This window comes from Amblyomma mixtum, chromosome 4 (assembly GCF_055824585.1).
Source record: "Amblyomma mixtum isolate Tamu chromosome 4, ASM5582458v1, whole genome shotgun sequence".
Lineage (NCBI taxonomy): Eukaryota > Metazoa > Arthropoda > Arachnida > Ixodida > Ixodidae > Amblyomma > Amblyomma mixtum.
In genome coordinates this window covers 152,212,988-152,239,753 of record NC_143015.1, presented here as the reverse complement: position 1 = coordinate 152,239,753, position 26,766 = coordinate 152,212,988, and the positions used below count along the sequence as shown (strand labels likewise).

General features: G+C 46.2%; 1 protein-coding gene and 1 pseudogene across 1 annotated transcript; both read left to right on the top strand.

The window, feature by feature from the left end:
- The first annotated feature begins 4,890 nt into the window (after window positions 1–4,890).
- On the top strand, window positions 4,891–12,676 carry LOC149348802 (U-scoloptoxin(16)-Er13a). The gene is made up of 3 exons (XM_089585910.1): window positions 4,891–4,996; window positions 10,953–11,061; window positions 12,552–12,676. Exons 1-3 carry the CDS (start codon window positions 4,891–4,893, stop codon window positions 12,649–12,651), a joined length of 315 nt encoding a protein of 104 aa, XP_089442036.1. The 3' UTR covers window positions 12,652–12,676.
- A 3,315-nt stretch (window positions 12,677–15,991) lies between these two features.
- LOC149348801 (uncharacterized) lies at window positions 15,992–16,978 on the top strand (annotated as a pseudogene).
- Window positions 16,979–26,766: the final 9,788 nt, after the last annotated feature.

The window sequence follows — 26,766 nt, the reverse complement described above, 5'->3', positions numbered from 1 at the left end:
CAGTGCTAAGCGCTAAAAATATTGCGGTAAAGGGCAGTTTTTTGCAGAAGGACACCACTTTCACGTTCCTGAAAGCGCGACTGAGTTTGTTGTTGACTGACCCAGGGAGCCAGTTTTGCGCGTCTTCAACTTTCGTAGCGAAAGCTACATTGGCCACGAACTTGCGATTTCGCTATGGCGGTGCTCCGAGGAGGCACAGAGACCGACCTTGAGCCGTTGCCTAGAAACCTCCGCAGCTGGCGGACGAAACACGCTCGCTGCGCCGTCTGGCATGACGTCACACCGCGCGCCTCGACGCGGAGCCGCCGATGCCTGTCGACATGACGTCACACCGCTTGCCTCGTCGTTACGCTCACCTCCGCTCGCTTCGGCAGCTGTGTCGCGTGCTTTCGCTACGTATGCCCTGGCATACAGCCGAGCTAAGCCACTGTCAATTTTTTCATCGCCGATGCCAATGTACCCAATACAGGCTTATGGCGTATGCATCAGTGCCGCGTTCCTGCAGCAATGTTGCCAACGCCAACGCGTATTGCTCTAGTGCCGTGTTTCTGCCATAAAGTTGTGCACGCCAACGCATCCAGCGCACACCTTCTGCCACTACCTCCCCACAGCTCAAAGCGCGAATATTATTTCGAGTGGCTGCATTCGGTTTCGATATTATAACTGCTGTGTGGACGCTCTCCTCGAGTTAGTAGGCAGCACCGCCGGAGTATGGCGTAGAATTAAACTTGCGCGTCCACTTTGTTCATGCTTAATTATGGAGACTTATTAGATATGCAGGGCAGCAACCTGTGGCTCCAAGTTATTCCCGTCTTCTCTCTGGGCAAGTCTGGAACTTTTTGAATACCGAATAGCATTGCTTTCGGTACCACATTACGTCATTAAGAGGGAAAAACACATCCAAAAACACAGAACACACAAACACACAGAACACACAGAAACCACACAGAGAACACACAGAAAACACAAAAACACAGAGGGAAAAAATGCATCCTCCCTCATTAAGAGGGAGGATGTATGTAGAGAAGTCAATGATATGAAGGTCGATTATTTTCCTGGAATTTAGGTCGCTTTATTGTGCAGATAAAGAGCTCACCACTTCAGCAATTCAGCATTCCCTTCTATTTGTTTCATATGGTGTTCACAACCCACCCATCAATTGAGAGATCTGTGCTACTCCTAAAATTTGGTTCTGAAAGTGAAGAAGCAACACCTGCTTGAACTTCCGTGACGTACTCCTCAGAGCGATATTATCAACATGAGCGCTATCCAACGGTTCTTATTTCATTTCATTCATTTTCATTTCAGAAAGGGGTCATCCTAACGTAATCGCAATAAAATCCTTAAATCAACCAAGTCAAATAGATGATAATAAATTTTCTATGGCGCAAGGGCATCTGTCGCCAAGAAGTGCCATGGCACAAGGTTCTTTCTTTTACTCAAGGTGGGGTCAATGACCCATTTCCCGAGCATTTCACCCTAAAGCAGCCAAGCAACAGGCAAGGGAACGCTTGTGCCCATTGTATCACCGGTGGGTACCCGGCGGCACTGGGAATCGAACCCCGCCCCTCCCGCATGCGAGGCCTGATGCAACCCAGGAAAATTCTCCTACATGTCAACAAATTCTTAATATCTGCTTGGCGCCTTCTGCGGTGAAGTGGTTGTCTTATATCGTATGATATGGGCATGCAAGAAAAATCCTGATATTGCGAGAACCAATGACCCACGAGTGACGACTGTGAAGGGGCGCTTTCCAGTTCACACCTGGAAGACCAGCTTTGGCTGGTGAACCAAGCGAAAGGAGCGGCAAAAGCCAATGGGCTCCTGAAAAGCGGGCTCACCAATCTAACTTCAGTTTATTCCGCTCATGAACTGTTTTTGAGACACGCACACACAACTGTGCTCACTCAAAGAACAAGCATAAAATCGTCATGTGTTTCTGAAAACAGATTAATTTTCAACGCGTCAGCGTTACAGGCCCTGTTCTCCAGAAAATCCGGTGTCGGCGTTGTTGGCGTCGGGGTTGTGAGTGTAAACTCACGGACATGACTCTGGCAGGTGGCGCCAGAGAGCAGCCTAGGAGGCAGGTGGGCAACCTAGGTCACGAGACCTTGCGGCGTCATCACAACCTACCAACCGGATAGTGAGAAACTACATACCATGACAGGTGGCAATTAAATTAATGATTTGTAGCTCTCGAAGAGCAATTTGGGTCGCACAAAGCCCACCCCTGGGTGCACTTGCCATCACAGAGCAGTGAAGCATCGGTTAACCGCTGCTTCGACGGGAGAGGTGTGTGGACTCCGACGCATCCATGACTGTAAAGTAGAGTCTGATCTTCTGCATATGCTGGAATTAACCCACTACGCTATCGCGTCATACCCTTAAGGCGGAGCTGAAATTTAATCCCTTTCCGCTTCGTTTATGCTTGTATACTCCAGCTCGATTGTCTTCTCACAAGACGAACGAACGGCGCTAGGAGACCTCTTATAGCGCCCGGCGACGCTATAAAGCGTCGGCGCTGAGATCGGCGTTACAGCGCGCGCTAGAAGTAAAGATGGACAGCGCGTGCTCGGAGCGCACGCCCGGCACTGGCTGTTCGGAACTTGAAGTCTGCCACGCTGGTCATCTTACTCTGGTGCTCCGCTACGACCCCGCAAATCCTCAACAGTGGTGACCCGGCGAACCGTGCCTTCTATCCCAGCGGCGTCCTAGCATGGCGTACTGGCAGCACCCAAGTTTCGACCCGCCGCTCCCAGCGTTCCGGCCTGCAGGCGTCGGCGGGTGGTTCGCCCAACTGGAGGCTGCGATGTACCTGAACGGTATTACCATCCAGCCGTTTAAACACGCAGTCCTTTGCGACATCCTCCCGCCCGACCTCCTGCGTCGGCTCACCTACTCTGCCTTCGGCTGCCGGCCAAACGATGAGCTGCGTGCGGCTGTCTTGGCTGACTTCGGCGCCTACTACGTTCCGCCGCCACTCTACGACGCAGCGGACCCGTTTTCGCCGCCGCCAGCCTCTGGCCCTGCACCGGCTTCGCTCGCGCCCACTCAGCCTTCACCAGAACCCGTCCCGCATCAGCATCCCCTCGCCGCCTCGCCGCCACTCCTGCACAGCGTTTCCAGCCCGGCCGTCCCTCTGGACGCCACACCAGGTGGGATCCGCACGAGCTTCGCCTCGCGTCCTGCTCCCACTCTATCCTACCCGCGTCTCTGGCCCTGCCTCCTTGCGCTTCAGTGGCGTTGTCGCCAGAGCCTCCTGCAGCCACGGACGACTCTGCGGCAGCAGCCGTGCCGAGGCTTCCGGTATCTCCATCTACCTCGTCACTACCGCCAACAGCTCTGCAGGCCTCTGCTGTGAGGTTGAAGCCGTCGCCCGCTGATGCTAAAGAGCCCTCGACAGCGACCAAGCCTGCTTGTCACACTCCCAGCCCCTCAGAAGGTCCGCAGAGCACTACTCGTCATCAGGAGCAGGATGAGAAGGCCAACCCGGTGACAGCAGTAACAAGCATGGCGGTTGCCACCAGCCCCACTTTGCCTAAAACGGTTCCTGACCCGGTGTCAGCGCTTGCTCTCAGGCCCGACCGTGCCCACACGCGCATCAGCACTGGCCAGTCACTCCGGACTGCAACTCCCGCTTTACCCAACCACCTGGCATTGAACCGAGCAGCTTCCTCCGTCATCACCACAGCTGTCACCGTTGTCTCGTCGGTCACACCTGTGCCAACCCTAGTGGCCGGCCCGCACTGCTCGCGCCCTACATCAGGGGCACGTGAGCCATGTAAGCCAGCCATTTCCACCTATTTGGACGACTACAAGCTGGCGCTACACCAGCGACACGACACCACGATAAAAACCACATCTGTCCACGGAGCCGTTTCGGCCGCTCCCTTGCTTGCGACGGCGTACTCTGTGTGCCAGCTTCCCGCCGACATCAGCTGCAACGGTCCAACACCAATGACACTTGTGCCAGCGGGCAGCACCACAGTCGGTGACGGCCCGACCATGGCCTCCATTGCCCCAATAACCTTTTTCAGCTCGGCACCCTGCATCATTCGCCCATTGCTCAGCAGCCAGGCTCGTCCACCTGAGCCCGCGCCCTCCACCCGACGGCTCTTCCCGGACCCTGACATGAATTTACCGGACCCTCCCTCCATCGTGTGACCTCCATCTGTGCCCCGTCGGCGTGTACATTTCGCCGTTCTGTCTAGGCGGGGGCCCCTATAGCGCCCGGCGACGCTATAAAGCGCCGGCGCTGAGATCGGCGTTACAGCGCGCGCTAGAGGAAAATAAAGATGGACATCGCGTGCTCAGAGCGCACGCCCGCCACGGGCTGTTCGGAACTTGAAGTCTTCTACGCTGGTCATCTTACTCTGGTGCTCCGCTGCGACCCTGCAAATCTTCAACACTCTAAAATGAAGCGAAGAAAGACGCTACGCTAACGATGCAAACCAAAACTGTTTTCTTTATTTGCTCTTATGCCTCGACGCCACCCCTTCAAGCCTCCCAGCAACATCTACTCTTCAAGCGACCCCGTAAGATGGTGAGACTTAGAACCTTGCAGCTCGAGTAGCACAGGCTTCGTACAACCTGTCGGTGAGTTCGAGTATAAGAGGTGAAAGTGAAGTGTCGAGTATAGTAGATAAAACTGGACAACCCACTCCTCGCGGCTCGAGTAGTAGAGGCTTTCTACAACCTGTCGGTGCGTTCCAGCATACGGGTCAAAGCGAAGTGCCGAGTATGGTAGATAGCACTGGATAGCCCACTCCAAAGTGTACTCGTACTGTCAGTGAAGGTTTTCCCGCCGCTTATATTTGAGAGACAGAAACGGGAGCACTGGTTCAGACTCATTCCAGGTGCTGGAAGAAGCAGCAGCAGCAGCACCTCATCATGCGTTTTCAAGCAGCTGTTCTTGTGGCCATTGGGACCGTCTTTGTGGCGGAGTGGAGACTGTCGGCAGCCTCCGTTGCTTTAATCGATGTCCCCGTCGAAGACGGTAAGCGCTGAGCTTTCGGAACAGGCATGTCCAACATTCTCGGACAAAAATTTTGAAAACTGGAAAATTCTAAGACACTTTTACGGAAAATTGTCCACTCTTCTGATATGTAGCAGAAAAAAAATGTTTTTTTTTTTCGAGTATTTGGTTGCTTTGTTTATTGGGGTTTAACGGCCAAAAGCGACTCAGGCTATGAGGGACGCCGTAGTGAAGGGGTCCGGAAATTTCAACCACCTGGGGTTCTTTAACGTGCACTCACATCGCACAGTACATAGGCCTCTAGAATTTCGTCTCAATCGAAATTCAGCCGCCGCGGCCGGGATAGAACTCACGTCTTTCGGGCCAGCAGCCGTGAGCCGTAACCACTGAGCCACCGCAGCTGGGTTCCCATGGATTGCATCGAAAAGTTGAGTACCATAGAAAACCAATAGAGAACCCTTCTGATAATAGAAAAACCAAAACGGCGAGAATAATGTGTGGGAGATCGGCGGATTTGTTGACCGTGATAGGGAAATCTTACATTATATGAAAAAATTGCGTTCATTTACGGTTTCCTGCTCAGAAATGCTTTTATCCAGAATTGTTGGGTATGCTTCAACGCATTGCAACGAAACGTCGGCATGGACCTGAGACAGTATTTTTTAGAGCCATCATTTTTATAAAATGCTTGCACTTCTAAGGCATTTCTATAGTTCTAGTGGCTATACAGATAGAAACGTTCTTGAGCATATTAAGTGTTTTAAATTATGATCTAGTGACTGAAAGAAACCTCGCCAGCTGGATTCATAAGCAGCTGTTTTGACCAGTAACAGACACTAAAAATTCAGGAAGAGTTCTTTGGCTGTATATCGTTCTGAAATTTCACCGCTAGTGACTATTAAGTTATGCAGTTAGTATCTTTTGGATATCCTGTTGTAATAGGCTCGGAAGGTGGGGGTGGGTGGTAAACAATTATTGGGTACGTACAAGGAGGTGTTTGGGCACAGGCCCTATTTGCCCAAGTCCTCACAAGTCCAGGTTTCATTCCTACTCCGAAGCCCCAATCGCTTCTAACGCAGCTCGCGCCATGGCGACTAAGGTCCTTTGGGACTGTAGGCAGCGGTTGAGTCGTCACGCGCATGTTTTTAGGACAAACTGAAATTGGTAAATTGGTTTTGCTCCGGTTGCTCCGTGCGCATTTGCTCCGTGTTTTGTGTCGAAGCCTCCGAGTTAGGCGTAGAGAGAGGTATGTGGTGAAGAGGACGGGAGGTTCGTACAGAGCAGCAACGCGAAATTTCTGGGAATGAGGAATGGGAATGGGAATGAGGCGTACAAGGAGATGGCTGTGCTCGGGTTGTGGTCCGGACTTACCGCGCGATGTTTCTCAGCCACCGGTTCGTGGTTACTCTACCCCGAAATAAGCATATCTTTTAGCGCCAGTGTTTGCCATCCGGTTGAGAAGTTCTCAGAGCTGTACCGCTGGTTACAACTTACTTTTGCAACGTGAGTAGACGATTGCCAGTAATCAATTCGAGAAAAAGTAATTGATAAAGTTCGTTTTTGAGGAAAGGAAATGACGCAGTATTTGTCTCGCATATCTCGGCGGACACCTGAACCGCGCCGTAAGGGAAGGGAGGGAGGTGGGTGTGAAAGAAGAAAGGGAGAATGTGGTGCTGTAGTGGAGGTCTTCGGAACAATTTCGCCCACCTGGGGATCTTTTACGTGTACTGACATCGCACAGCAGACGGGCGCCTCTTGCGTTTCGCCTCCGTCGAAACGCGGCCGCCGCGGTCGGGTTCGAACCCGTTTACTCCGGCTCGGTACACGAGCGCCTTACCACTGAAAAAAAAGTAATTTAATTATGTAATTTGAATTACAGGAAAGTTACAGTCAGAAAAATACAATCGATTAACTACAGAATACAAAATATAATTGATAACAGGTAATCAATTACTTCTAATCTGTTATGTACAACTCAAATAAAATGGCAGTCGTCTGCAAAGGCTAGCCTATAAACTAAGGTTTAGGTATTTTTAGTGATTGGGAAACACGCTGTGAAAACGAATGCATATGTTTCCGGAAAGTGCTAAAGCAGGTGCAATGAAAAGGAGAAACAGAGCCAAGGTTTTTGAGAATATTCGTTTACAGTGAAGTTGATGTTGTTGATATGACTGTAGGAAGGAAAAAAGGGAAAGTGCACGGGCCTGCCCACTGGCTCAGGCTGAACCACTCTCGCTGCCACGTGCAGACAGAAGAGAGTTGAAAGATGTGAGAGGGAAGGCAGAAAGAACAGACGCGTGTGGTTGTGGTGGTGGTGAAAACGTTTAATTTCTGAAATAGAGTTTGGGAGCCACAGAGTGGCCACGCTACATGGTCGGCGTCCCTAGTCCGGGACACCGCATGACAATGCCCCGTCTCTAGCCCGTTTCACCAGAGCCCTTTGGGACTCAAGCGAGGAGCAGTTGAGAAGGGCAGTCTCCTATGCCTCTCTGGAAGGGGTAGGGGAAGGAGGGAGGTGGGGATTTTGAGTACATGCCCACACCATGTGGAAGATATCACAGGTCTCCCCACAGTGTGGGCATCGCCCATCCGTGTTAGGATCGTAATGCTTTAAGATTGCAGGACAGAGTAGAGTACCTGTCTGCAGGCGCCTTAAAGTTCGCTCCTCCGTCTTACTCAGCCCCTTTGCAGGGGCCGGGAAAAGGCGGTGGATGTCGCTATAATGCGTTATAATTTCCTTGAATCGCAGCAGCGGCTGGTTAGTCTCCGAGCCAGAAGAGCTGGGATGAGGAGCCCGGTGAGTAAGCACTCGGGCAGCCGCGTCAGCGGCCTCATTACCTCGTAAGCCCTGGTGGCCAGGAGCCCAAATGATTCTTTTGGGTGTTGGATCAGTGGCAGTCCGTCTTAGAATGCAAGCAGCTAAGGGGGAGATCTCCCCTGCCAAGTAATGATCACATGCTTTTCGGGAGTCCGTAATGATGATTCTCGAATTGGCGTGGGCGGCAGCAAGCGCTATCGCTACCTCCTCGGCTCGCATTGAATTTGGGGCTCGAAAAGAGAGTCCATCAACGTGCATTTCCTGGTGAACGACAGCGGCCGTGTAAAATCCCGTGGGCGATGGGCCTGCTACGTCTACATAATATACACCGGGTCGGGAGCCGTGTTGTCTCTCAAGAGCCCGAGCCCGCGCTTGTCGCCTGTTTACGTGCATGTCGGTGTCCATGTTACGAGGGAGCGGGGAGACCCAGAGCATATGGCGCCACAGTACTGGGATACGCTCCGCCTCCTCTGGAGTGCAGTCGTGTTGGATGTGTAAGCGGTTTAGCAGGCGGCGCCCAGGGGCCGTCTGCATGAGCCGCGTGTATTGGTTCACGAGGTGGGCCTCCCGCAGCTCCTGGTAGGAGTTTAGCACCCCCAATGCCTTGAGTTTGGCATTAGAGGTAGCCACCGGGAGATCCAGGGCTCGCTTAGTTGCCTTGCGGATGACGGCGTCTATTCGCGCCTCGTCTTGCTTAGTAGTGCGGAGATATGGCACGGCGTAGAGGATCCGGCTAGTCACGAAGGCATAGACGAGCCGAAGCGCGTCCCTGCCCCGCAGACCGCCCCGCTTGTTGGAAACGCGGCGGATCATGCGCCCTACCTGTTCGCCTACTCTCTTGAGTTTCAGAATGGTGGAGTCCGGTCTGAGTCTGTGGTGAATGAAAAGGCCCAGAATACGGAGCTCCTCCACCTCTCTAATAGGACCTCCTGACAGAGAGATGTGAATTGCTGTCCTATCCTTTGGGTTCGCTCTGACATGCAAAAGCTCTGATTTCGCTGGAGCACATTGGAGCCCACAGTCAATGGCATACGCATCGACTATGGAAGCGGCCTGCTGAAGGCGGGCCTCCATGTCCCCAAGGCTCCCCTCAGTGGTCCAAATTGTAATGTCATCTGCATACAACGCGTGTTGAATGCCTTCCACCCGGGCCAGTTGGCTTGGGAGGTGCATCATAGCTATGTTGAACAGGAGCGGTGATAACACCGCTCCCTGAGGGGTACCCCGTGTTCCCATCATGTAAGGGCCGTATTCCTCGCCCTCAATCCGAAGAAAGGCCTGGCGATTAGTCAAGAAATCTCTTACATACGCGTAGGCCCTAGCCCCACAATCGGTAGAACTCAAGTTGGCCAGGATGCTTCCGTGTTTAACATTGTCGAAAGCTCCTTTCAGATCAAGGGCGAGGATGGCTTTGTCATTGTGTTGCATAGTTGTGGGTCGTATTACATCCCTGTGCAGCTGGAGAAGGACATCCTGTGCAGACATGTGGGGGCGAAACCCGAACATGGTAACTGCAAAGAAGCCCTTACTCTCCAGGTATGGAGAGAGGCGATCCCGAACCATCGTCCCCATAAGCTTGCCCGCACATGAGGTCAGTGATATGGGCCTCAGGTTGTCCGTATTCACGGCCTTACCTGTTTTAGGGCAGACGCGTGTCGCAACAACCGCGTCCCACCGAAGCGACGATGCCAGCTGCAACAGATACCCCAGTGCCCCGTTTACAGTGAAGATATTTTGAAGCTACTGTATGGGGAAAGAATACTGCCGCTATTCAAGTGCTTGGCCTGCGCCAAATACTGAAGCGGTAGATGATCAGTTTTAATGGTGAATGTTCGGCCATATAAGAAAATGTGAAATTTGGCTACTCCCATACAAGCGCTAAACATTCCCGCTCTATGACAGAATAGCGTGTCTCACGGGGTAGCAACTGCCTGCTGGCACACGAGAAAGGGTGGAGAACACTATCGTGTTCCTGCAAGAGAACTGCCTCGAGGCCCGTACCAGAGGCATCCGTACGTAGGACAAACTCCTTGGCCAGGAAATGTTTGGCCCAACTTCCTGCGACACAACTCTCAGGTCGGGTCTTCTTCCTGCTTGAGGTCAAACTTCGGCCGTGACAAGTGGAGTGCGTTATGAACGGGACTTTTGCTACTCTCCGGAATCTTCACCGCCATCGTAAGGGAATTAACATCGACCGAATCCGTCATGGCAGAAGAAGCTGGCTGATCAGTAGCAGAACGGCAGATTGGGCAAGTTGGTGTCGACCCGCCAGTTGGAACTGGCGGGTCGACCGAGAATGGAGCTTTAGCGCCAGGGACATTGCCTATTATGATGTGGTACAGGGATGTAGACAAGCACCGCGTGATGGCCTTGCCCGAGAAGTACGGTGAAGAAATCACCACCTCCGCTTCCGGAACTTCTACACTGGTCCCATTGGCCAAGAATAATGTAGCCTTTTTCCCTGTAAGTGCCGCTGCCGGTACAAGGGAGTCACGCACAACAATGCTGTTGCTGCCTGTATCCCGTCATACCGAACCAGGCTGGCCGAGCAGCTCGCCGCGCCCCTCAAAACCTCGCTTGACAGGTGTCACATGCCAATTGGGGTACAATAAATTGTTGTCAAAGCAAAAGCGCATAAGGTCTCGAAAAACAAAGTAAAGTATATTTAAATTACCTCTTCAACGAGCTACAGTCAGATTAAATATGTGGAACAAAAACCTTGAATTACATAACAGCAATAGAATATCGACGAAAAATAAATAACGACAGTCGCCAAATAACCGAATGGATATGTAAACTATTCCGGAAAAACTCCAAGAAGAAAATTGCGACTTCAAATGTAACTTCAATTTAACTATTAAAGCAATCAGAACTGAAATTTATAGAAACGCGAAAGAGCTTTACGCTGCTCAAGCTAAGCAAGCTCAAGCTAGAGACAGTGTCAGACGGCAGAATACATATCAACCACAAGAAACGAACTGTAACTCAGCACTTGAAGTAAGCAGGATAGCAAGTTTTGCTGGCTAGCAGGTTTCCATTATTTTCTTGAAATACGAGACTACTGTCACAACTTATGAAAAAAAAACTTTCCACTCCTCTTCCTTGATAACGAGACTACTAATTATTTATGCAACCAACTGCATGTTTCTCTTCTTCAAGGTAAATGCCAGTACAACGGAACGGAGGTTACACCGGGGGAACCGTCCAAGTTCGAGTTTCCCTGTCAACAATGGACCTGCAGCCCAGACGGCAAACTCTTAATCTCGAGGTTCGTTCTCCTTCTTGAACCAATTTTGAAACTTTTTTGGCACAGCAGCCTTTGCTTCGGGCATTCAACTAGAAGAAAAAACTGCTGCTTCGGCTGGTTCATCGAATGCACAAGTGCCGGGAAGTATGGGGTTCGTACTAGGCTTGGTGAGTGCTTGGCTTAGAACGGGGATTCTGCGGTAGCGACACGGTGTTTGTCCCGGAGCTATTTACCAGCGACAGCTGAGAAAATATACTTCAAGGATAAAACGAAAATCGCTTCATGAAGAAAAGTAGTGTATATAGGAGGAATTCGCGATTACCCGCGATGGAAAGAGATCACATATCAAACGCATGAAACTTTAGGATGTGTTGATTAATTACGATAATTTTAAAGCATTCTATCACGCAAATGCTAACGCGGCAGTTTCGTCGTTCAGTCATTCGGTGAGCCAGTATATCAGGCAGCAAAATTAATAAGGAGAAATCCTTAAATGAAGATGCTTTATCAGGAAAAGAAGGTACGGTAGCAATTATAGCACTTTTGGTGGACTCCTTAAGACCGTCGCAATAGAAGGCATGAAGGAGGCTAGAAATTGTTTTGGTTTGGTTTGGTTTATAGGGGCTACCGTCCCAAAGCGGCTGAGGCTATGAGGGACGCCGTAGGGAAGGGCTCCGGAAATTTCGACTTCCTGGGGTTCTTTAACGTGCACTGACATTGCAGAGTACACGAGCCTCTAGAATTTCGCTTCCATAGAAATTCGACTGCCGCGGCCGGGATCGAAATGACGAAGAAACAAATACTTGCGGGAAAGGATTATTGCGCTCTCTTATTCGACCCTTGGGGGTTTTTGCGGCCGCAGTCATCACACAATGCAGGGTCGGTTTTGATGATGATGATGATGATGAATTTTTATGGCGCAAGGGCGTCAGCGGCCAAACAGCGCCATGGCACAAGGTTTTTTCTTCTACTCAAGGTGGGGTCAAAGACCTATTTCCCAAGCATGATCAGCCTGAATAAACCGAGCACCAGGCTGCCAGGGGAAACTTGTACCCACTGTATCACCAGTGGGTAGCCGGCGGAACTAGAGATCGAACCGCGCACCTCCGAAATGCTGTAGGGTCGCTTTTGCATTTCGGCGCCACCGAAGTGCTGCCGTGGAGTACGGGATTCGATCTCTCAACCTCGGGCTACGCAGCCGGACGGAACTAGCACAAAGCCACTGCGGGTGGCACACAGACCGATAGAGATGGCTGGAGAAGGTCACAGAACATGTGTAGCTTGTTGCGCACCAAGCATCAAAGGTAATTGACCAGGTATTGGAAATGGATGCTTTCACTCCAGTACTTTGTAGGGCCAGCATTTCCCAATGTATTTTCATTATTGGGATGATTAGCTGTGCCGCTGAGGGTGTGTTTTTTTGTTTTAGAGCAGATTTGCTGTTGCTTATTTTGTGATAACAAATGGGAGGTAATCTGCCAACTAACCCTTGCGAGCCTTTCTATTCGCAGCTGCGGACGAGCTCGTGCCGGACCCGGCTGCGTTCTGATCAAGGGAACGGGTGACTACCCTGACTGCTGCGAGCGTGTTTCCTGCGATACTACGAACTGAGGCAGTTAAAGTGTAAAGGCTTCGCTTCTCCCTATTTCCTCCGAAGACCGACGCCAGAGAATGATATGGGAAAGAAGACACGGCAGACGCAGTTGAGGGCCCTCGCTACAGCTCGGAGACTTAGCTGCATAAAGTGACTCGCGGGCATATGTTTACAGCAAGACGATGCGCCGTGACACATTATGATATTTTTGGCTGGCTAGGAGGATTTGTTATGTAAAAAAACTGCTTCTAGAAGTAATAAAAAAAAAATTCCCCAGGACTTCAGCAACGCTAAGCACTAAATATATTGAGGGAAAGTACAGTTTTTTGCAGCGGGATACCACTTCCACGTTCCTGAAAGCGCGACTGAGTTGGTTGTCGACTGACCCAAAGAGCCCGTTTTGCGCTCCTTCAACTTTTTCACTACGGTTGTCAATGTACCCAAAGTAGGCCTTGTGGCCTATGCTCCAAGTGCCGCATTCCTGCAGCAATGTTGTCAACTCAACGCGTATTGCTCTAGTGCCGTGTTTCTGGCATAAAGTTGTGACCGCCAAAGCATGCAGCGCGCATAATCTGTCACCAAGTCCACATAACTCAAAACGCGAATATTATTTTGCGTGGCTGCATTGAGCATCGATATTGCAACAGCTGTGTGGACGCTCTACTCGAAGTAGACGGCAACACCGTCGTAGTATGGCGTAGAATTGAACTTGCCCGTCCACTTTGTTAATACGCCGTCTATGGTCACGCATTCACATATAGAAAAGGTGTTCATCCCTGTTCACTCGTCTTAACGTATGTCTATTGCGGCTTGAACCATAAGGGGGATTTGTGAGCTGGTTCGGTGGCTCTCGAGAGCAAATCATGTTAGCGCAATAGCGTTAAGGAGCTCGCGTCGCACAAAATTTGGAGTCGTCATCGGCAGAATCGTCGGCGTCGGAATCGTTGACAGTAAGCTCACCGTGGCTGGTGGCAGTTAAATTCATTACTAGTTGCTAGTGTTTCCTCGGGATGAGCAATGTCGCTCGCACAAGCCCCACCACTGACAGCACCTCCCATCGCCGGGTAGTGGCACATCGCTTTATCGCTGCACCACTGCTCCGGGTGTGGTATGAGGACTCCAAGGGATATATGAATGTTGAATAGAGAGTGACCAATTCTGCACATATCAGCATTAACCCATTAAGTAATGACGTTATACCCTCAAGGTGGAGATTAAGCGTCCCCTCCAATTTTCAAAAAGGGGAGCAGGGCGAGAGGGCAAGCAGGGGCACTAGACAGCTATCACTGTTACTTTATCGCCTTGTAGGAAAGGAGAGATAAAGCAGTTTCTTATCAAGGAGGCCAGATTGCACACGGCATTAAAGAGTTCACCGAAATGTCATTTCACAAGCATCTGTGCCTCTTAACTAGTGTATTCTCTTATTTAGTTCACACTCAAGTTCACAACGACATTACAAATAGCAACAGCTCGAATAGGGCACATACAAAAAGAATTTTCTGATTATTCTATGCTCCATAATGGTTTCATAATCCCAGGTGGTCGAAATTTCCGGAGCCCTCCAGTACGGCGTCTCTCATAGCCTTAGTTGCTTTGGGACGTTAAACCCCATAAACCAAACCAAACCATTTATGAAATATATATTGATACGAAGTTGCGAGGACGGGAACGGGTTTATTTGCAAGTGGGGACCGGGGACGTGACTGGACGATCAGCGTCAGGCGGGCTCCACCACAGTCTCGCGCACATCGAGTTCATCATCTTCTTCCCAGTGCATATATATATATATATATGGGCGTGTTCAGATAAGAACGGTAATCGAGGTCCCATGACCATTTTTTGTTTTCAATGAAAATTTTATATATGATGGGCAAATGTGTCCACACAAAGGAATGAACCTTAGTTTTGCAAGAAGCTTCGTAGTTTTCTCGGAAAAAAATCGCATGTCACAAGAGGTGGAGAATGTCGTTTTTGGCACTTCGCAATGTTGCAAGTTTGAAGCCTCATTCCATGCACAAAAAACTTTTTTCGCGCATCAGCATTTTTTCAGACCTTTGTCACAACTTGTACAATCAGAGAAAATAAAAAATGTTTTCTTGCTTTTTCAACCTTCCGAGTAAAAAAATTGCAAACTTCGCTTCTGGAGCTATGCGGTGCAAAAAAGGCACTTTTCAGGGCAGCCTTAGGCCAAGATGCCTAAACATCTCCCCACTGAATATTTTTCTCAGCATTTTTCAGCTGCTTTTACTCACCTCAGGCAAGTTCTGTTGCTCTAGACTTGACAGATAATTTTCAGTACGGTCTCAAAACTGGCCGAAGTTCAAAAACGCCAAAAAAGTGACAACTTTGACTTGGGTTTAAAAAAAAACATCATCATCGAATTTTGTTAAAATTTGCCTGAATAATCCTCAATACATGATAACTTTAAGGCACTAGAAAAGTGTTGCATTATATTGTTTTAAAATACAAAACTAAACACAAAACTGAGTTCATGTTTTTGTTATATAGAATTGCTTATTACTGCCTCTTAGAAATAGTAGCTGTCAGAAATTTGATTTAGCACTCATTGAACGTAGTTACATTTTATTTTCCCCAATATCCGAACCATTCTCAATGCTTATAGAGCTTCTATTCGCTTGTTAGCGGCGCTCTTAATGCGTGAAAATGGGAATAAATTCGCTATTTTGCCTGATGCATAAGAATTGGCTGGTGGCGGACGAACGTTGTTTGCATTCTCTAATTTATTCGTCGTACGGTCTATTGGTATATATAATCGATTTTTTAAAGATATTAGATCATTTCTCGGTTCTTAGAAAAAATTTTATATATAAAAGTTAATATTAATCCGTTTCTCAATTCGGCGTTTTCGAACCTGCGTCTATTTACCTCTGAGTTCAATGGTTCTACAAGGCACTGTCAGGGGACAAAACGTCGTCTCCTGAGGGGAACGATTTATCTGCAAGGTTTTTAATCATGGGGAGTTTTAATCTGGAGGCAATTTAAAAATTTGATGCCGCTTCATGTGCACATTGCAATTCAGAAAATCGTAACAAGAAATGAACGGCGGCAGTTGATTTCAGTTTTGCGCACAGTATATTGTCCAGCACGAAGCACTAGCCAGATCACAATCTCTTCCATTCAGAAGCAGCGGTGGAGGCCACGTAGGATGCACTGCCTTAAGTTGACTGAGCGTACTTCCACAGGTGGAGCGTCTAAACTCCAGGCACTTTCTTTGCCAGTTTTCATTGTTCCTTCTTCACTTCGCGAAAGTCTGCAAGCTCCCTCTGTGACCGCTCCAGAATGGTGATGTTCTTTAGTGTTTCTTGAATTGCGTCTACGAAGCCTCTGGCAGTGTGTATGACCTCACTTGCAGGCTTCCGCAAGTTGTGTTGTGATGCTCGATGTTGTGATGCTGCGTCATGTTTCCTCAGGAATTGTGCCACTATCCACATGATGGCATCTTCACTTTGGAAAATTTTGAAATGAGCAGCGAGGATGAGATGTTGATTGCTACATGGGAATACGGTGAGCTAGTTAAAAAAACTCTGATCGCTTCATCGTTTATTAGAGAATTTCTAAGAGTGGCCATGAAATGCATTCCCTATAACTATATTATATCTGTGCAAGCAAGAGCAAAAACACGAAAAAACACACAGCTGCAAGAGAGGTGCAATTTTTTTACATTTTGATTTTGCCAAAAAATGAACAGTTTTGCTTCCAGACTGAGTACAAGCGTACCATTGGCGGAAAAAGCAGGTAACCGTGTTTACCTGCGTTGTCATGTCAAGGAAATCGACTGGTAACTACGCCGTTAATTTCGACGATATGTCTCATGATTCCGCTCATGCATGCTTGGCTCTGTCGAAAATCAAAGCACATCTCGAAGAAAACGCGCCAATCTACACTAAGATGATATATTTGAGCGACGGGGCTCCCGCTCACTTCAGGAATAAATACCAGTTCCATGAGCTGCAGCGCAGTGAATGTCAACGGACGATATTGATGTTTTCGGCCTCTGGACACTGCAAAAATGCTTGCGACGGCATTGGTGGGCTAGTGAAACATTGAGCATCAAACCACAACTTGCAGAAGCCTGCCAATGAGGCCATACACAGAGCCGGAGGCTTCGTAGACGCAATTCAAGAAACACTAAAGAACATCACCATTCTGGAGCTGCCACAGAGGGAGCTTGCAGACTTTCGCGAAGTGAAGAAGGAACAATGGAAACTGGCAAAGAAAGTGCCTGGAGTTCAGACGCTCCACATCTGGAAATACGCTCAGTCAACTTAAGGCAGTGCATCCTACGTGGCCTCCACCGCTGCTTCTTAATGAAAGAGACTGTGATATGGTTAGTGTTTCGTGCTGGACAATATACTGTGCGCAAAAGCGAAATCAACTGCCGCCGTTTATTTCTTGTTACGATTTTCTGAATTGCAATGTGCACATGAAGCGGCATCCCATTTTTAAATTGCCTCCCGATTAAAACTTCTCATGATTAAAAACCTTGCAGATAAATTGTTCCCCTCAGGAGACGACGTTTTGTCCCCTGACAGTGCCTTGTAGAACCATTGAACTCAGAGGTAAATAGACGCAGGTTCGAAAACGGCGAATTGAGAAACGCATTAATATTAACTTTTATATATAAAATTTTTTTCTAAGAACCGAGAAATGATCTAATATCTTTAAAAAATCGATTATATATACCAATAGACCGTACGACGAATAAATTAGAGAATGCAAACAACGTTCGACCGCCACCAGCCAATTCTTATGCATCAGGCAAAATAGCGAATTTATTCCCATTTTCACGCATTAAGAGCGCCGCTAACAAGCGAATAGAAGCTCTATAAGCATTGAGAATGGTTCGGATATTGGGGTAAAATAAATGTAACCACGTTCAATGAGTGCTAAATCAAATTTCTGACAGCTACTATTTCTAAGAGGCAGTAATAAGCAACTCTATATAACAAAAACATGAACTCAGTTTTGTGTTTATTTTTGTATTTTAAAACAATATAATGCAACACTTTTCTAGTGCCTTAAAGTTATCATGTATTGAGGATTATTCAGGCAAATTTTAACAAAATTCGATGATGATGTTTTTTTTTAAACCCAAGTCAAAGTTGTCACTTTTTTGGCGTTTTTGAACTTCGGCCAGTTTTGAGACCGTACTGAAAATTATCTGTCAAGTCTAGAGCAACAGAACTTGCCTGAGGTGAGTAAAAACAGCTGAAAAATGCTGAGAAAAATATTCAGTGGGGAGATCTTTAGGCATCTTGGCCTAAGGCTGCCCTGAAAAGTGCCTTTTTTGCACCGCATAGCTCCAGAAGCGAAGTTTGCAATTTTTTTACTCGGAAGGTTGAAAAAGCAAGAAAACATTTTTTATTTTCTCTAATTTTACAAGTTGTGAAAAAGGTCTGAAAAAATGCTGATGCGCGAAAAAAGTTTTTTGTGCATGGAATGAGGCTTCAAACTTGCAACATTGCGAAGTGCCAAAAACGACATTCTCCACCTCCTGTGACATGCGATTTTTTTCCGAGAAAACTACGAAGCTTCTTGCAAAACTAAGGTTCATTCCTTTGTGTGGACACATTTGCCCATCATATATAAAATTTTCATTGAAAACAAAAAATGGTCATGGGACCTCGATTACCGTTCTTATCTGAACACGCCCATATATATATATATATATGGACGTGTTCAGATAAGAACGGTAATCGAGGTCCCATGACCATTTTTTGTTTTCAATTAAATTTTTATATATGATGGGCAAATGTGTCCACACAAAGGAATGAACCTTAGTTTTGCAAGAAGCTTCGTAGTTTTCTCGGAAAAAAATCGCACGTCACAAGAGATGGAGAATCTCGTTTTTGGCACTTCGCAAACTTGCAAGTTTGAAGCCTCATTCCATGCACAAAAAATTTTTTCCGCGCATCATTATTTTTTTCAGAACCTCTTTACAACTTGTGCAATGCGAGAAAGTAAAAATTGTTTGCTTGCTCTTTCAACCTTCCGAGTAAAAAAATTGCAAACTTCGCTTCTGGAGCTATGCGGTGCAAAAAAGGCACTTTTCAGGGCAGCCTTAGGGCAAGATGCCTAAAGATCTTCCCACTGAATATTTTTCTAAGTATTTTTCAGCTGTTTTTACGCACCTCAGGCAAGTTCTGTTGCTCTAGACTTGGCAGATAGTTTTCAGTACGGTCTCAAAATTGGCCGAAGTTCAAAAACGCCAAAAAAGTGACAACTTTGACTTGGGTTTAAAAAAAAACATCATCATCGAATTTTCTTAAAATTTGCCTGAATAATCCTCAATACATGATAATTTTAAGTCTCTAGAAAAGTGTTGCATTATATTGTTTTAAAATACAAAAATAAACACAAAACTGAGTTCATGTTTTTGTTATATAGAATTGCTTATTACTGCCTCTTAAAAAATAGTAGCTGCCAGAAATATGATTTAGCACTCATTGAACGTGGTTACATTTTATTTACCCCAATATCCAAACCATTCTCAATGCTTACAGAGCTTCTATTCGCTTGTTAGCGGCGCTCTTAATGCGTGAAAATGAGAATAAATTCGCTATTTTGCCTGATGTCGTAAGAATTGGCTGGTGGCGGTCAAACGTTGTTTGTATTTTCTAATTTATTCTTCGTACGGTCTATTGGTAAATATAATCGATTCATGAAAGATATTAGATCATTTCTCGGTTCTTAGAAAAATTTTTGTATATAAAAGTTAATATTAATGCGTTTCTGAAGTCGGCGTTTTCGAACCTGCATCTATTTACCTCTGTGTTCAATGGTTCTACAAGGCACTGTCAGGAGGAGACAAAACGTCGTCTCCTGAGGGGAACAATTTATCTGCAAGGTTTTTAATCAAGGGGAGTTTTAATCCGGAATCAATTTAAAAATGGGATTCCGCTTCATGTGCACATTGCAATTCAGAAAATCGTAACAAGAAATAAACGGCGGCAGTTGATTTCGGTTTTGCGCACAGTATATTGTCCAGCACGAAGCACTAACCAGATCACAGCGTCTTCCATTCCGAAGCAGCGGTGTTGGCCACGTAGGATGCACTGCCTTCAGTTGACTGAAACAACTTCCACAGGTGGAGCGTCTGAACTCCAGGCACTTTCTTTGCCAGTTTCCATTGTTCCTTCTTCACTTCGCGAAAGTCTGCAAGCTCCCTCTGTGGCAGCTCCAGAATGGTAATGTTCTTTAGTGTTTCTTGAATTACGTCTACGAAGACTCCGGCTCTGTGTATGGCCTCACTTGCAGGATTTCGCAAGTTGTGGTTCGAAGCTCAATGGTGGTATGCTGCGTCATGTTTCCTCTGGAATTGTGCCATTATGCACATGTTGGCATTTTCATTTCGTAAAATTTTTAAATGAGCAGCGAGGATGAGGTGCTGATTGCTACATGGGAATACGGTGAGCTAGTTAAAAAAACTCTGACCGCTTCATCGTTTAAGAGAGAATTTCTAAGAGTGGCCATGAAATGCATTCCCTACAACTATATTATATCTGTGCAAGCAAGAGCAATACATGAAAAAACACACGGCTGCAAGAGACGTGCAATTGTTTTACATTTTGATTTCGCCAAAAAATGAACAGTTGTGCTTTCAGACTCAGTACAAGCGTACCATTGGCAGAAAAAGCAGGTAACCGTGTTTACCTGCGTTGTCATGTCAAGAAAATCGACTCTTAACTACGCCGTTAATTTCGACGATATGTCTCATGATTCCGCTCATGCATGCTTGGCTCTGTCGAGAGTCAAAGCAGATTTCAAAGAAAACGCGCCAATCTACACCAAGATAATATATTTGAGCGACGGGCTCCCGCTCACTTCAGGAATAAATACCAGTTTCATGAGGTGCAGCGCAGTGAATGTCAAAGGACGATATTGATGTTTTCGGCCTCTGGACACTGCAAAAATGCTTGCGACGGCTTTGGTGGGCTAGTGAAACATTGAGCATCAAACCACAACTTGCGGAAGCCTGCAAGTGAGGCCATACACAGAGCCGGAGTCTTCGTAGACGTAATTCAAGAAACACTAAAGAACATCACCATTCTGGAGCTGCCACAGAGGGAGCTTGCAGACTTTCGCGAAGTGAAGAAGGAACAATGGAAACTGGCAAAGAAAGTGCCTGGAGTTCAGACGCTCCACCTGTGGAAGTTGTTTCAGTCAACTGAAGGCAGTGCATCCTACGTGGCTTCCACCGCTGCTTCGGAATGGAAGACGCTGTGATCTGGTTAGTGCTTCGTGCTGGACAATATACTGTGCGCAAAACCGAAATCAACTGCCGCCGTTTATTTCTTGTTACGATTTTCTGAATTGCAATGTGCACATGAAGCGGAATCCCATTTTTAATTTGCCTCCGGATTAAAACTCCCCTTGATTAAAAACCTTGCAGATAAATCGTTCCCCTCAGGAGACGACGTTTTGTCTCCTCCTGACAGTGCCTTGTAGAACCATTGAACACAGAGGTAAATAGACGCAGGTTCGAAAACGCCGACTTCAGAAACGCATTAATATTAACTTTTATATACAAAAATTTTTCTAAGAACCGAGAAATGATCTAATATCTTTCATGAATCGATTATATATACCAATAGACCGTACGAAGAATAAATCAGAAAATACAAACAACGTTTTACCGCCACCAGCCAATTCTTACGACATCAGGCAAAATAGCGAATTTATTCTCATTTTCACGCATTAAGAGCGCCGCTAACAAGCGAATAGAAGCTCTGTAAGCATTGAGAATGGTTCGGATATTGGGGTAAATAAAATGTAACCACGTTCAATGAGTGCTAAATCAAATTTCTGGCAGCTACTATTTCTAAGAGGCAGTAATAAGCAATTCTATATAACAAAAACATGAACTCAGTTTTGTGTTTATTTTTGTATTTTAAAACAATATAATGCAACACTTTTCAAGTGCCTTAAAATTATCATGTATTGAGGATTATTCAGGCAAATTTTAAGAAAATTCGATGATGATGTTTTTTTTAAAACCCAAGTCAAAGTTGTCACTTTTTTGGCGTTTTTGAACTTCGGCCAATTTTGAGACCTTACTGAAAACTATATGCCAAGTCTAGAGCAACACAACTTGCCTGAAGTGCGTAAAAACAGCTGAAAAATACTGAGAAAAATATTCAGTGGGAAGATCTTTAGGCATCTTGCCCTAAGGCTGCCCTGAAAAGTGCCTTTTTTGCACCGCATAGCTCCAGAACCGATGTTTGCAATTTTTTTACTCGGAAGGTTGAAAGAGCAAGCAAACAATTTTTACTTTCTCGCATTGTACAAGTTGTAAAGAGGTTCTGAAAAAATAATGATGCGCGGAAAAAATTTTTTGTGCATGGAATGAGGCTTCAAACTTGCAAGTTTGCGAAGTGCCAAAAACGACATTCTCCACCTCTTGTCACGTGCGATTTTTTTCCGAAAAAACTACGAAGCTTCTTGCAAAACTAAGGTTCATTCCTTTGTGTGGACACATTTGCCCATCATATATAAAAATTTCATTGAAAACAAAAAATGGTCATGGGACCTCGATTACCGTTCTTATCTGAACACGCCCATATATATATATATATATATATATATATATATATATATATATATATATATATATATATATATATATATATATATATATATATATATACGAGGGGGGACCCAAAAGAAACCGAACTGAGAGCGCGCTACCAATCGTAGACGTAGTAGAGAGTTCTACCGCTAGATGGGGTTAGCAGAGACCTTCACGAAACAGCTGTTCAGACGACATAAATTTGTAGGCAAACATTTTAGCGTAGTGTTGTGTTTCGCTTGCAGTTACTTTGTTCCGCCTGCGAAATCTTTATGGCAAATTTAAAAGAACAGAGAGTGTGTTTGAAGTTTTGTTTCCTGCTTGAAAAATCGGCAACGGAAGCTTACCAAATGTTGCAACAGGCTTTTAAAGAGGGTGCTATGAGTCGCACACAAGTTTCCGAGTGGTTTGGGCGCTTCAAACGTTGTGAGATGAGTGTCGAAGACCATGCTCGTTCTGGGCATCCTTCAACGTCTCGAAACAATGAAAACGTTGAAAAAATCCGTCAAAAAGGAACAAAGATGGTCGTTTCACGATCAACCAAATTTCAGAAGAGGCAGGGGTGAGTTGGAGCTCCTGCCAGCGAATTTTGACTGAGCAGTTGCAAATGAGACGTGTTTTTGCTAAATTTCTTCCTCGCATTCTCACACAGGATCAAAAGAACATTCGATTAAATTTGAGTAGGGATTAAAAAAAAGAGATTGAAAGTGATCCAACCTTCTTCACCAAAGTCATTACATGTGATGAGAGTTGGTGTTAGGGGTATGATCCAGAAACTAAGCAAGCGTTAAGCCAGTGGAAGTCTCCCAACTCCCCGAGACCAAAAAAAAGCAAGGCAGTTGAAGTCGAATATCAAGACAATGATCATTGTCTTTTGTGATCTTCGTGGAAGTTTGCACCAGGAATTTGTTCCCGCTGGCCAGGCTGTTAACAAACACTTTTATTTGGAAGTTTTAAAACGACTGCGAGAGGATGTGCGGAGGAAACGCTAGGAACGTTGGCGATCAGATGACTGGTTCCTTCATCACGACAAGGCCCCCGCACACACGGCCTTACGAGTGACCCACTATTTGGCCTATCGGGGATGGACTGTCATTCCCCACCCTCCATATTCACCAGACCTAGCCCCGTGCGACTTTTTCTTTTTCCGAGAATGAAGAAAAGTCTAAAAGGGAAGCGTTTTGGTGATTTGGTGGCCGTACAAACAGCTTCGCAGAGAGTACCGGACGATATCAAAGTTGAAGAGTTCCAGAGATGCTTTAAACAGTGGGAAAAAAGACTTGATAAGTGCGTCGCATTTCATGGAGAGTACTTTGAAGGTGACTGAAGGAATTTTGTGCAAGAGTTAATAAATAAAGTTTTTATACGAAAAATCCGGTTTCTTTTGGGTCCCCCCTCGTATATATATATATATATATATATATATATATATATATATATATATATTACTAACAACTGTATCATCATACTTTTTGCGTCCCCTGCTGGATAAAGGCCCCTCCAACAGACCTTAATTTAGCCTTGTACGACGTCAGCCACGACCATCTTCTCCCCGAAAACTTCCCAATCCTGTCAGCCCATCCTACCCTTTGCCGCCCCCTGATACTCATGCCTTATCTTGTCCTGTGCTTTCCTCTCTTCATCCCTCGTCGTTTTGAGCGGTTGCAATATGCACTCCATTGTGAACCACCAACTAGCCCGCCTTCACTTGTTACATGTGCTACTTATCTTCGAATCCACTCGGTTTCATTAGGCGACTATCACGTAAATGCTGTCCGCATCAAATTACCTGCCGTAGCCCACGCCCACTTGATGATAAGAAGTGGGATGTCATTTGCTCGTGAGAGTGTGGGAGTTTTTGTTTTACTTACTTAAAAAAATACCAGCGTTATAAATACTATATGATCGGTATAAGAACGAGTTGGAAAATTTTCCATCACACAGGTAAAGATGATAATATATTTTGTAGGAAATGATCAGTTCAACTGATTCCTTTTACAATCGTGGAAAACGGATTGATACTCGAAGCATTGCACCGTGATGGATTTGTGGCGGCAGCTGCGAGATGAAGGTATGATAGCCACAGGCACACATGATGTATGAATTGAGTGGTTGGCTTCCGGAAGACTAATTCTTACTTAGGGAGACTTAATCGATATCTAGACAGCAACCATTGGCTCCAAGTTATTCCCGTCTTTTCTCTGAGCAAGTCTGGAACTTTTGCAATGTCGAATAGCATTGCTTTTGCTACCAGATTACGTCATTAGGAGAAAAAAAAAACATGCATGCAGAGAAGTCACTTATATGAACGCCGATTACTTTCCCGTCATTTAGTTTGTTTTATTGAAGCAATAAAGAGCCCACCCCTTCAGCAATTCAGCAGTTCCCTTTATTTCTTTCATACGGTGTTCACAACACACCCATTAATTGAGAAAACTGAGCTACTCTTAAAGATTGGTTCTGAAAGCGGAGAGGGAACACCTGCTTGAAATTCCAAGACGTACCCCTCAGAGTGACATAAACATGAGCGCTATCCGACTATGAACAAAAAACACAGAGTTTTCAACACGATTTGATTGCTTGACATTCGTTCAGTCGGTCGAATGCGACACCGCTTTTCAAAAACTACTCAAGACCACATCCAAGCGCCTAATTTTGCATTTACGATTTTTCATTCTTTTTTGCCACTTGAATAGGATGCATTCGCAGCACTTCGCTCTAGCACTGGTGATGCCCGACACAAGATATTTAGGTGCAGATAATTAGGCGACGAAGCGCGAGGTCTCTCATAGTATTAGGACCGAAGGCTGTTATCTTCTCTACCCGGCAAGGCACCGGGCACTCAGGACTTCTCAGGCATTTTTTACTGAGTCCAGCGTTTTCGGCCACTTAACTTTGCTCAAGTATCTAGTGCTGCAGCAGCCATGTCTGTTTCGATGACTCTTCGAGAGGCAGACTCTAGGAAGCTCTTCACTGATGGTCCGGTGGGAAGTCTTCGTAAAAGGCGTTCTGCGGGCGTCTTCAAAGAAATCTCGAGGTGGGCGTCCCTATGAAGTCACTTTGAAGAGGTTCCGTGGCTAAAACTCTGGTCCTCGAAGATCCTTCTAGCGAATGACCGGAGGGCACCGTTTAATTGACCCGCTCGGCACTTCCCAAACAGGCCTTCCTCGTTAAAACTCGCCGTTCCTCGAGAGGCGGCTGCCTAATTTCAAGCTTCTTCGGAGTCTCAAAGCGGGCTCTGCAGAGAATGTGGTCAATATTCAAGTTCAGAAATCATTCCAGATGGTAACGCTGCATGATTCGAGCAGGGTAGCATTACCTTAAGGGTGTCTCCCAGGCGAACCAATTCCGAACCTCTTTTAAGCAAAAACGACAGTTGCCAGGACACTTTGTCAACTAAAGTGTTGAAAGGCGACAGCCGAGGACAATATGCCGTGACGACTTCCGGTGAATTTGACGTCACACCATTCCCGTGGCTATATCGATACCCAAATTGTACATCTCTCTGCGATCTTAAGTGTTAATTACGCTTAATTAAAATTTTTCCATCTAATTCGACACGAATCCGAAGTTTTTCCGACCATTATGTGACAATTTTCACTATGCCGTGACGACTTCCGGTGGATGTGACGCCACATCGTTCCCACTGCTATATTGACGTCCGCGCTATTTGGCGCAATTTCGACATGTTTGCCTATCATTAATTACCTATTACTCTACAGTCACCAAACTTTGCTTCTAGGTTCATTTTTTCCTCCTCTATCTGAAGCAACCGTTGATTTTAGTCTATATTTTTTAGTTCCCGAGTTAAGCGCGTATGTTACGCTTTGTTAACGGACAGACGACAGTATAAGCCATTAAAGGTTTCGCCTTAAAATTCACTTCTTTTCCACCTTCTGTTGCAAACCTGCTCCGGTTAAGGTTAATCTGTATGCACCCAATCGTTCCTTGAACATTCCAACTCAGGCTTTATCATTCACTAATACGATCAGTGAACTTAAAAAGTAACTTCTACTCAAAAGTGTAATTAGTCTCATTAACAAAATGCATCACTCACAGAGTTTACTTCGTCTTTCAGCGGCTGGCCCTCTGACATGACACAATTTTTGAACTCACTCCCAAAAAAGCGGCACAACACTAAGTTCCTCTATTTTGATCAACTGTACGCTGCTGCTTTTCGTGAACAAACAGCTTACGCAACATTCACCACAGGACAGTCAACGAGGCCTTCCCTCGAGACATTGCATTGACAAACTATGTAGGCTGCTTTTTTTCACCTTCGTGAGGCGCCAACATACAATTTGCCCGGAATGAAATATTAGCTCAGCTAAACATCTACGAGTTGAAGGAGTAGGTTGACACAAACGAGGAAGTAATTTGCACTAGCATCGCCGATTGCGACCACACCACTACCCTGGTAATCAATTTCTGGTTCGGGCTGCGCTCTAGACTTTCGGGTTCTGTTGAACCATTGCAACCAGCTGATTAATTATTCAGGAGCGCAAACTTCAGCGAAGTTGACCAACAGTGCAGCGCCTCGAGC